At 56.6% G+C, this 12,025-nt stretch overlaps 1 protein-coding gene across 1 annotated transcript in view; it reads right to left on the bottom strand.

The window, feature by feature from the left end:
- Positions 1-120: 120 nt before the first annotated feature.
- MTMR10 (myotubularin related protein 10) overlaps positions 121-12,025 on the bottom strand; it is a 30,503-nt gene continuing 18,598 nt past the window's right edge. The window contains exons 7-16 of the mRNA XM_056124358.1: positions 9,887-10,040; positions 8,971-9,058; positions 8,802-8,890; positions 7,797-7,927; positions 6,904-6,973; positions 6,079-6,149; positions 4,464-4,633; positions 3,607-3,777; positions 3,144-3,326; positions 121-2,733 (exon numbers count right to left, since the gene is read on the bottom strand). Of these exons, the coding sequence (XP_055980333.1) occupies positions 2,131-2,733; positions 3,144-3,326; positions 3,607-3,777; positions 4,464-4,633; positions 6,079-6,149; positions 6,904-6,973; positions 7,797-7,927; positions 8,802-8,890; positions 8,971-9,058; positions 9,887-10,040 (1,730 nt within the window). The 3' untranslated portion in view covers positions 121-2,130. The remainder of the gene's footprint in view (positions 2,734-3,143; positions 3,327-3,606; positions 3,778-4,463; positions 4,634-6,078; positions 6,150-6,903; positions 6,974-7,796; positions 7,928-8,801; positions 8,891-8,970; positions 9,059-9,886; positions 10,041-12,025) is intronic.

Raw genomic sequence — 12,025 nt, 5'->3', positions numbered from 1 at the left:
TTGCCCCCCCACCCCACTGAAGCCCCCCTGCCACCTCCATGACCCCTGAGCTACTCCTGTGCACCCCCCACCCGGGGCAAGTACCTACTCTGGGAACTAGCCTGAGACAAGACAATGAACTGCAGATGACCCTCGCGGGATTTTATTTGCGGCCACGGTTCCTCAAATGCTCACTTGTGGCCCTTGTGCAGCCTGTGCCCCCCACGGGCCCATCCAGCTTAGGCACGAAGGTGCATCTGCATCCAGTCCGGACTTCCAGAGCTCCTGCTCGGCAGGCAGAGGGCAGATGCGTGAGTTTCCTCGCTTCGATCGCTCAAACTTCAAGCTGGGTGTCTGGGCTTTTAAAACTGGCTTCCACCACAGAATGTAAGAGCCATCCTCTTTTGCTTGGGGCCACACTCAGCGATGTTCAGGGATGATTCCTGGCTGTACTTAGGGGTCGCGCCTCGTGGGGCTCAGGAGACCTTAGGGGGTGCCATGGATGGAACCCTGGTTGTCTCTGCCTGAAGGGCTCGCTGTGCTCCCTTCTAGTCTCAACGCCATACACTTGCAGGATCCCTGCCACACTCCGGAGAGCTGGCCACAACTGGCACTGCACCTTTCACACTGTGCCCGTGACCTCATGACACAGTGATCATCCAGGCGCAGCTGCCTGGCAAAACAATGCTTATCGTACAAAAAGATGCACTCATTACTTCCCAACAGCATTAATAGTACCTGATCTTTGTGATCTTGTGCATTAAAAAAATATTTAAAAAAGCGGAAGTCATGTCTCAGGAGAGAAAAATATTTGAGAAGGAAATGATTTGCCCTCCCCCAAAATACCAAATTTACAACAATCTGTAATAATACAAAGCAGCTTCACGAAGAAGGGCCGAGGAAGACGACTGTCCAGACTGTCCCTGGCAGGCATGCTGGCCTATAAGGGCACGGGTTCCCACCAAGGGCTTTAGAATGGTTTGTGGCTCATACCATGCATGGAAACCTCCAAAGTCCTTCTCTTCAAGGCAATAGGTTTGCAATAACTTTGGATTCATGCAAGGGATGTTCCGAAGGGCCTGTGTGGGGGCTTCTGTCCCTCAAAGTCCACAGACGTTAAGATGCAGAGAAACAGCCCATTACATACAAAGGCACAGCATGGGGGAGTTTGTTTTAGAAAAGGAAGCAAGTGACATGGCAGCGCTGAAAGAAGGCAGTGTAAGAGCCCAGTAGAACACCCCCCTCCCCATCTTCCAGACAAGGAATGGGGTACATGTGGGGTGGGGCATAGGAGCTGCATGTATATAACACCCTGAAAACAAGTAGCTGAGACCAGGCTGTGCCCGTCTGTGTCTCAGCCTCCCCCTACGTTCCTGCAAGAACACCTGGGTACTCTCCTCAGCAACGCCCTGGAGCTGCACCCACCTGGGTACAGGTGCTCACTGCAGGGCCACACAGCGGGAGTGCTGCCAGGGGCTGGCATGGAGCAGGCAAATATGCCAGTATGTGCCTAGACAGCAGTGCCACCTCCCACAGGCTTGTGAGGACAGGAATGTGGTTCTGAGGACCCCTGGCTACTGCTACGACACTTGCTGTAAAAAGCTGTGTCCTCTATTGAAACAGGTTGTCCGAACACCCTGATTTAAGGAGGGGGAAAAAACCCACATTTGACTCAGGCATTGGCTCAGACATGGGCACTCGGGCCAAAGGCACTTCTGCGTTTCTACTATTACGGTGAACGCTTTAGAAGTCAAGGGCGCGTGTTCCACAAGAACAGCCACGTTATGAGCTGCAGACAGTGGCCGCTGACAAGCATGGCCTTGGAGCCCTGGGCTGTGAAGCATGTGACCGCTTCGGAGGCTTGTCTGGGGCCGGCGGTGCAGGCCTGACTGGTCCTCATTGTGCTCTAAGCTCTCCCAGCGCCTACTCTGGGGGGATGAGTCTGACTAAGGCCCAGCAGAGAACCGGGGAGTGACAAGTGACCACACACAGCCCTGTGCGCGTGCTTGTGGCAGAGCAAGGCGCAGGAGTACAGACAGGAAGCAGACAGGACATTGTGGGCTGGCAGCTCCCACCCCAAGGAAGTCTAATCGGACCTTTTAAATATTAGTGCAAATCCCAACTCTCCTGCCTGGCTGGACGCAGCGCAAATCAATCTTCGTTCGCAAGAGTTTCAGTCGATAACCAGATCTTGGCCCCGCTCAGAAACTTGCTCAGCGGTGTCCCCAAGATGCTGCGTCGGCAGAAATTGCCGATGGGAGAGAAGGGGAAGGAGGAAGAGAGGAAGTCGGGCGTCCCCGAGGCCTGCGGGCCACCACTGGCCCGGAAGTACAAGTGGCTCTGCTCCTGCCCAGCCAAGCCCAGCTCCAGGGAGCCAGCACGGGGCTGTCGAAGCGTCCTGCCCAGCATGTCCACCTCATCGGCCAGCAGAGAGAGCTTGTGGAAGGCCGTGATGAAGCCCCCGAGGTGGATCTGTGTCTCAGGGACCCAACGGAAGTAGCAGAGCTTCCAGAGTTTGATGTGGGGGGCAGCAAGGTGTGGTAGGAGAACGCCGTGCAGGTCCACAGGCCTGGAGCACCACTCGCGGAAGTACGCCTCCATCCCCTCGCTTGGCCTGTCCCTGTCAGTCTGTGGTGGTGGCGGCGGCCTGGTCCCAAGCACCAGTGAGTTCCTCCGCACCAGCGGCTCAGGGTCGCTGATGAGCCCGTTCTTAAGGGTGGCCGGCAGCCCTCTCAGTGTGGAACTGTAGCTCTTCTGGAGAGGAGACACAGGGTCAGCAGGGCCAATCTGCAGCATCCCTGAGTGGGGTGTTTACTGCTTCTGGGGCCACATGGACGGAAATGGACGAGACTGAGACTTGAGCCCACAAAGGCATCTCCCTGTCTTGGGGCTTCCCTTGCACAGAAAGATGAGACAGTGGAGACTCAGGGACAAGGAAGCCAGGGGCAGCCACTCCTTCCTGCTGGGCCTGCCTCCCCTCCCCTTTGTGGTCTTGTGGCCTCTCCCCAGCCCTATGGGGGTGCAGAATGGAAGTCAGGATGTGCCAATAAATTCCTGCAGCCAGGAAGGGCCAGGAAGACAAGCTGGTGGTGGGCACATAGCAGGGGTCTGAGCTCAGCAGAGATTGGGGTGCTGGGCCCCGGGGTGGCTGCCAGCACACTCACCTTAGTCCGCTTGAAGACCTTGGCAGCACCATTGTGCATGCAGGGCACGCGCTTTCCCACGTAGGCAGGGTTGTGGAACAGGCTGCAGTCCTTGGCCGTGAACTGCAGCGACCAGTCCCAGACCGATGGGAACTCCAGGCCCTTCTCATGGCCCAGCTGGATGTTCTTGCTGATGGCGAATTCCTGCCAAGCCAGCAGCACCTGGTCACGGTCTCCATCGCTCTAGGCTCGTCTCCGAGCTCATCCCACAGGGCCACGGGAGCAGCTCGGGAGCAGGTGAGCCGAGCACAGCCCCCTGTCCCTCCTCCTCCCACCCCTGCACGCCTGAATCTGCACTCCTCCCTACATGTGGCTGAGAGCCAAGTGTTCGGGCGGGCTACCCTAGGGACCATCACTGCCTCTCCCGGGCTCAGCCTTTTAGGAATCCCTCCACACTGGGAGTGCAAGTGACGCGGCCTCTTACCGTGCTCTGCTGCACACGCTGGTGGGGCGAGTTGAAGAGGAAAGTGCCGAACAGGGAGAGGCGGGAGCTATCCAGCACCACGGCCAGGTACGTTTCTGAGAACTCGAAGGCAGCGGGCTGCTGCTGCAGCAGCTGCCACGTGGCGTCCAAGAAGAGCAGGAACAGGGGGGACTGGCCAAGGGAGGCAGAGAGGGCACGTGAGGATGGGCAGACCCAGGCACAGCAGCAAGAGAAGGAAAAGTGCAGCCACCCTGTGTGGGTGATGCGACATGCTGCGTCCACGGCCAGGACAGGGCCAGCTGGGACTCCAAGTGCTCAGCGTGCAGCAACCGACCCACCTCAATCCCCGGCACCCCAGTGCCTGGCCCAACTGGCCAAGAACCTCTGGAGCACTGCTTAGAAGCCCTTCCTATCTCCAAAACACAACAGCCACACAGACCAATTCATGTTCAGAGCTTCTGCACTGACTTCTCGGGCTCAATCATGTCCCAAGAAGGGTAGTGGGCCAGTGGGCACTCCGCGTCCCGCCGGGGCCCTGGCACTCTGCGAGTGAAGCAGACCCTTGAACCCACCACCCACAGAGACCTGCAGAGACTCCTCCGCCTCCCCCCATGTCCTTTCCAAGGGGGATCACTCTGAATGCTAACATGTGCACCAGCTGCTGCCACGAGGACCAGAAGAGTGTCGCCTCCAGGAGGCACCAGCTCAGATGCCCCTCGGGTGATCTCAGAATGGAGCCCTACCGGCCTGCATCGTCCTCGCAAGGATAGCGACTGGGACTCTAAGCCAGCACCAAGCCCTCACCTTCCGGGCCCCGCGTGCATGAGGGTAGTAGCCATGGAGCGCTGGGCCCTCACCTCTTTCTCCGACCTCTTCAAGTGGTTGCACCGGTCGAGGAACGGATACGCAGCCATGACCCATTCCTTCTGGATCAGACTCTGGAAGCCCGTGATGGTGCGGAAATAGGGATCCAGCATCACTTGGATGAGAGAAGCCACGACACAGCTCAGGTCTCTCCCCTCCTCCTCTGTGAGGGACAGCAAAGGAAACAGTCACCACCTGGAACCAGGCTGAGAGAGGAAAGGGAAGGGGTGGGCGACTCTAGACTCTGGTGCACCCGGGTGAGGAAATTTACTGGCTTCCAGCAACTGAGCACTGTGACACTTCAGTGTGGCCAGTGGTCTCCTGGCATCAGTCACAGAAATCGAAAGAAAACTGCCACTAATATCTTGTATGAGATGTGAAAGTTTTATCAAAATAGGAACAAACCAAATCATCTCAAGGATTAAGAAATTACCCCAGGAATGCAAAGATGGCTTAGTATCTGAGGGTCAGTACGTTTCGTTACAGTCAAGAAAGGCTAAAAACAGCACAATAGTGTCACTGGGAATGAGAAATGCTTGGTGAAAATCCAATGCTCATTCTGGATGAAAAATCAGCAAACTAGACCCCAGGAGGGAAGGAAGCATCTCCCGAAACCAACAACCAGCAACAGTCTCAGCAGAGGAAGATCTGGCTTCTCTCCAGAGACCAGGACAAGCCGAGGCATCTGCCAGCCACAAAGAAATAGTGGATCTCGCCGGACAAGTAATGACCAGAGAAGAAAAAGTGATCACTGTTATTACTGAGTCGAGACTGTCTTCAAAGAGATCCGCGGGCTAATGGGGCTGGAGCGATAGCACAGCAGGTAGGGCGTTTGCCTTGCACATGGCCGACCCGGGTTCGATTCCCAGCATCCCATACGGTCCCCTGAGCACCACCAGGGGTGATTCCTGAGCACAGAGCCAGGAGTGACCCCTGTGCATTGCCAGGTGTGACCCAAAAAGCAAAAAAAAAAAAAGAGACCCGCGGGCTCAAAAGTATTCCTATCAAGATCACAGTGTGCTCTTCCGCAGATTCTGAATTTTACAGAGACACAAAGGCCTCAGCAGAGCCCAGACAATGTAGTCAGGCCAAGAGACAACAGTCTGGCACTGTCCTTCCCCCTGAAGCTTTGAAGTATCTGCCTTGCTAACAGCAGCTCCGTCTGACAGGCATAGACACTGATCTATACCCATCAGTAGCAGCACAATGCAGTCACACACTGTGCACTGTGAATGAATATAAAGCTATTGTGTCCTCCGTTTGATCTGCAAGTTAGAAATCTATTACCTGCCCAACTGTATTATTTAATTCAGGCCACTTCTTGACATCAAGCGATTTTTTCCTTCCAGTGTCACAATCCAGCGTGTGCCAGAGCCAGATTATAGTTTAATCACAGTCTGCAGCTTGAGCATATTAGACAGCTAGGTCAGGGAGAAAGGAGATTCTAGGGAACACTCTGAAGATTCAGTGAGGGCGTGAGCCACTCCAGGATGGCCAGGACCCAGCCAGAAACTGACCCCACATAGTCATGATGAATGTGACCTACGGCCACCAGGGTGACCTGTCAGCAGATGGCTGCAGGCACCAAGTGCTCAGTGATGGCCCTACCTTGAAGGACGACAGACAGACGCCTGCCTTCGAGCACATACACGAGTTCTGCTGAATGTTTAAGGAACATCCTGGACAAAGAAAGGGAGAGACACCATTACAGTCAGATTTCCAGCCCCACCCTTCTGGAGTATTAACAGTTGGCTGCCTGCTGCTGCGTTTAGGCATTACTAAAATTCCTGACATCAAAGCGGACCATTCGTGACATGGAAAATATTCTCGATGACCTTTGTAATGTCTTCAGCATTTATGAGTTTTTTAAATTTTATTTTGGTTTGGGGGCCACACCCGGTGGTGCTCAGGGCTTACTCCTGGGGCCACTCCTGGGGAGCTCAGGGAAGTATGTGGTACTGGGGATCAAACCCAGGTCAGCCACGTGCAAAATAAATGTCTACTTGCTGCACTGTCACTGTAGCCCCCAGTAATGATTTTTAATAGCTCATTGTGATTTTGTGTTTGTCTGGGGACAACATCTAGAAGTGCCCAGGGGCTTACTGTGATCAGTTCCTGGCTCTATGATCAGGAACCACTTTTGGTGGGGCTTAAGGGTGGCATGATCAAATCAGGCTGGCCATATGCAAAGCAAGTGCTCTGCCCACTGCACTATCACTCTGGCCCCTAGACGATCTCTGTACCTTGTGGGAACGCAGTCTTTTCAGTTAAGCAAATGGCCAGAGAGGGAGCAGGAAAGAGAGCGAGCTCAGAGCTTTGCCTATGGGAGCTCAGGTTTGATCTCTGGCATTACAATGTCCCCCCAGCAGCACCAGGTATGGTCCCCAACCAAAAACTACAAGATAAAAGAAAGAGGAACAAAGCTGTACAAACCTCACATATTCTAACCACCGAGTACTTTCCAGTGAAGAAAACCACTTCTCCTCAGTCTCTTCAAAAGGCTCTGTAACAAATATAGGTGTTACACAGAGAATTGCATGTTCAATGCAATCACACAGAACATACACAGAGAATGTAACAAATAGGATTTACATGCACACAGAATTGCGCATTTGATGCTATTACACAGACCATGTTTTAAGTTGTGAAAAACTCAATTTTGCAAACTATGTCAGAACTCCAGCAGGAGTCAGAATATTCAGAAACAGTAAGTCGGCACATTTGCCCTTCGTGCATGCTCAAGAAGACAGGCAGCATGGAGGTTCACCAAGTCTGTACCCCTTTCCCAGCTCCTCTGGGTGAGCTGGGAGTCCCCGGGTGCCCTGCCCTGCAGAAGCGAGGGCATGTGTCCAATCTGGTCATGCCCACCACCGCTCCCCGCCGTCTCGCTCTGAGACTGCCCTGGTTGGGAATGACCCTTCCCCGGGACATGTGCTGATTCCCTCAGGGCCCCACCTTGTCAGGTCACCCCCACCTCACCTCTGAAGCACCATAAAAGCAGGGGCACACACTTGCTCAGCCGTGGGGTACCTGAGCCCTACCCCGAGGACCCTGGGACAGTCCTCAGAACTGGCCACGCTTCTGCCATGGGCCTGCCTACTCAGGGCAATTTTGTGCTGCTGTCTGGTGCAATGGAACTCAGTGGCTCTCACACAAGCTCCATGCCCAGCCCTCGGTGGACATGCCCCAGAGACCCTCGGTGGACGCGTCTTCCTAAAGTCACCCACGCTTCCTTTCCTAAGCCCTTCGCCCCTCAGACGATAAAAGCTGTCCCACGGGTGTCCACACAGACAGGGCCCCGTCACCACCCACAGGCACAGAGTTACCATTGACACACAGGTGCTTCAGCCGCACAAAGGCCGCCTGGACATCCTGGATGCTGGGCAGGGCCTGGTCCAGGTCCGACTTGTACACGTCGCTCCTCTGGGGGTGGCTCTTTGTTACCGCGTTACAAATCCTAATGAACAGAGTCCTTTTGGCACCTCTCCTGTGTCTAGTGGCCTGGGGTGCTGAGCACAGTGGGACCCGGGGCCCCGCGAGGACTGCATGACATGGCAGAGCGGCTCCCAGGAAGAGGTCAGCACAACGGGCGCCCGAACACAGGAGCAGGCCCTGGAGGGAGGGTGGCCCTGAGGCTAGGTCGTGCAAAGGTCCTGGGCACACCTTGCCTGGTCACACATACCCAGGAAAAAGGTCAGTGGGGCCACGAGGAATGGAAGGCCGCATGTGGGGACAAGACTTGGGTGAAGGGACCCAGTGACCACTGTCAGTATACAAGAAAAAAATGAACAGAAATTATTTGAAGCCTCCTGGCTTCGCGGCACGACCACAGGCTCCCACCCGGCCCAGCTGCCCTGGGAGAAGCCCAACAGTCACACGCAGAGGGCCAACACGGCACAGCCCCAGGGACGGTGGGAAACGGGGACAGAGGCGGACGGTGGGGCCCCGGCTCAGACACTATGAGGAAGAGGAGCAGACACAGAGGCCCGGGGGCTGTAGGGGGAGAAGGACCATGGGAACACCACGGCCTTTGTGACGAGCAGGGGCTCGTGGCTCATCAGAAATGCCCACTGTCCCACAGAAGTCTGATCTATGTAAGCGTCGGGGAAGCTCTGCACGTCTGTCACAGTGGACCAGCTGCCCTTCAACAGACAGCCCGCCCCGCATTCCCGCAGCCCACCTAGTCCACCCCGGCCCAGGCCAGAGCCTCTCCCAGGAGCACCTCGGCCCAGCCCGCCACGTCAGTGTCAGTCCCAGATCCTCTCCCGGGAGCACCTCACCCCGCCCTGCCCAGAGCTTGGTGCGCTCCCGGAGCACCAAAGGCCGCTCACCGCTGGTCGATCTTCCGCCGCTGCAGCGCATCCTTGATCAGGGCCATCCGCACCAGAGCGCTGCCGTTGGCGTGGCTCCAGCTCCAGAGCTGGGGAAAGCAGAAGCTGCACTGAGCGGTCGGGGTACGGGCACCCGCACGCGCCAGGAAATGTGCGAGGCCTCACTTACAGGCGTCCTTCTTCCCACGAAGGAGTGGGCAAAGATCTTGAGGTCCTGGTCCGCTAAGGAGCTTGGCACCACGAAATACTCAGGCAAGCTGGAAGGAAAGAACGGCCGAGGTCAGAGTGGCCCACACGCAGAGAACCAACCCGCAAAGGGGGACTGGACAGGAACTTTCTCACACAGGCCAGAGGAGCCAGAGGCAGGAGGGCAGGATGCGGGGGTGCCCCCTGGTGAGCAAAGGACTGATTCGGGAACTTTTACCCCAGGAAGACATTTTTGGGGGTGAAGCCCATGGTGCTAAAGGGTTCTGGTGGGGATGAAGGGCCCAGTGCCAGGGAGGCTGAAGTCCTGATGAGGCAGCAGTGGGCAGGACAGGTGCCCAGCAACACCCCAAATGCAGTGGTGTGGAACCCCCAGAACCTGAACCAAGAATGAAGACTTGCATAGGACACACAGGAAACAGAGGGACCAGGAAAACGTGTGCGGCAGGGGACAGACCCAGGGGCTGGGCGTGGGGGTGACGGGGAGGGACAGACCTAGGGGCTGACGTGGGGGTGACAGGGAGGGACAGATCCTCCCTGTGACAGGGGTTATGTGGCTTGAATAGACCAACACAGAAGACAAAGCTGGCACCACTACTAAAGTACCAGTGCTTCCACTTCTCTCAGACCAGACCAGAAAGCAGGCTGAGGAGAAGACATGCCCATGCCTTCCCCTGGGCCCCAACCCTGAGAACCAGACCAGGGGGATGAGGATGACCAAGAAGGGCCCGGGGCCCCATGAGCGCCACTTGGGAGCCCCCGAAGGACCACGGGCACCACTCTCCCCGTTGTGCAGGGACTCAGCGTGCCCGAGTGCCCACATGAATGCAGACTCCAGCACCATGACCAGATAGATTCCGGCCACCGCAGCCTCAACTCACCAGGTGGATACCATGTAGCCCTCATTGATGGAGCACACACGCCACCCGGACGCACCCGTCCTCTTGACTTCGCGGTCCCAGTCCGAGTAGGTCTCAAACAGGGGCGTGTGCGGGCCGCTGCCACCTCCTGAGGGCACACCGTTCACTCTGTTGGCTATGACAGAGCAGAGGCACCATCAGCAACTGTGTCCACACATACACTCCTGCACTGCCACCGTGCAGGATCCCTGCTTTCCCAGGATCTCTGCCCTAGGGTCTCACCTGGCTCTGCCCGCTCCCTGGCCTACTGCCTGTGGCTCCGACACAAGGAGAATCCAGCCCTGCGCCCAACTCAAGCCCCTGCACCAGTGACCTGCTCCGGCCTATCTGTGTGCTCGAGCTCCTGCATCCCTGGATGACCCTCACCGGCCCATCTGTGTGCTGTTTTCTCCCCGGCACCTGGTGGCTCTCAGTGTAGCTCCACCTGTGGTTTCCATGGTGGGTCCAGGCACACCCCCAGGTTAAGGGGGGACAAGTCTACGTGTGTCCCTCCTTCTGCCATGGCACAAACAAGGGGCAGGCTATCCCTGTGCCCGCCACCTCTTTCTGAAGCTATCCCAACTGTCCCTGGTCTCGACTCCCTTCTCCACTGTTATTTTTTTCACACATTATGCTAACTTGGGGCTCCTCGACTCAATTTTCTCCTGATAAATCCCCAGGGGCTCTTCGCACACCCCCACATACACCCCCCTAGCCACAACCAGATGAGGACCTGAGCGGGCAGCACTGGGAGTCCTTAGCAAGAAGCCTAGAAAGAGGCAAAAGCGGCCCACAGCGACAGAGTGACCAGCTCTCACAGGGGCCACCTGGGATCACACTCCCCTGGGCACTCGCCTCTAGATGTGTGTCCCTGACATACGTTCTCAGGTGCCGCCCCCTCACCCCAATTCATCATGTGCACTTCCTGGGAATCAAACGAACCTGCAGGTTCTTCCGGGGAGTCCTCGCATCACATGACCACACACACACAGACATACGCGACATACACAAAGGTGAACACATGCACAGACATGCAAACACAAATGAACACGTGCACACAAGTGAGTACAGGCAGACACACAGATTCAAACACAGATACACACACACAGAGACACAGGCAAAAGCACACCCGCTCCTTGGTGGCACATGTCTGGGAGCTTGGGGTAAGCTTCGATGTTTTCAGGAGCGCCCTGCAGGGTCGGGACTTCTGCCACCTCTGCCCACTGCCCAACCTTTCCAAGCTTCAGGCAAGAATTGCTGAGAGCAGGGCCCAAGCACCAGGACGGCGCGGAAAGCAACTCAGGGAAGAGCAGTGTCCTGGGTCCTGAGACTGGAAGGAGATCCTGATCGGGCTCAAGGGCACTCGCGATTCAAGAGAGCTGTCCACCCGCCAACAGGATCCAGACAGTTCCCACCCGGAGCATCAGGAACTCAGAGGCGGCACACACCTGTGGAACCAGGGCCATGAAAACACGACGGTACCTCTGTGGAACCAGCTGCCACCGATACAAATAGAAAAGATGCATGTAGTCAGCTGAGCGGGCCCACGCCAGGCCAGGTCCACGGCAGACCACATGACCACCACCACAGAAGTGAACAGACGCACGCAAAGGGCTCCCTAATCCCACACGGCACCACGGCCGAGTCCAGAATCAAGTATTGGTCAGTGTGCTGAGTGAGAAGGCCTGGCCAGCAAGCTGTGTTCTCACGGCACTGCCAGGACTGAACCCAGGGCCTCTCATGCCAGGCACATGACCACCCGAGAGTGGATCCCTGTATATGAGACTTCCTTTGGACAAAATCAAGCCCGAGTTCCAACCAGACCCAAGAAACGCTTCCTGCACAGGACAGGTCATGCTTGCCTGGGCCCTGTCCACCTGCCCATCTAGGCACCAAGGCAGGGCCTCCGACCAGCTTGGACGCTTGTGCGGGGACAGTGCGCCTCAGGACTGGGCAGCAGCCAGAGTCTGGCCTTGGCACTTGTCCTTCTGAACACCTTGAAGACAGCCCCCGAGGTCTGTGGTCTGCTCTGTGAGGCTGAGGCGGTCACTATCGGGGTCCTCATGGCACAAAGTTCCCTGAGCATCGCCAGGCACAGGCCTGGAGGGAGGTGCTGGGCCC

The sequence above is a fragment of the Sorex fumeus genome, unplaced genomic scaffold (genome assembly GCF_029834395.1).
Source record: "Sorex fumeus unplaced genomic scaffold, SorFum_2.1 ptg000051l, whole genome shotgun sequence".
Lineage (NCBI taxonomy): Eukaryota > Metazoa > Chordata > Mammalia > Eulipotyphla > Soricidae > Sorex > Sorex fumeus.
This window is presented reverse-complemented; position numbering and strand designations above follow the sequence as displayed.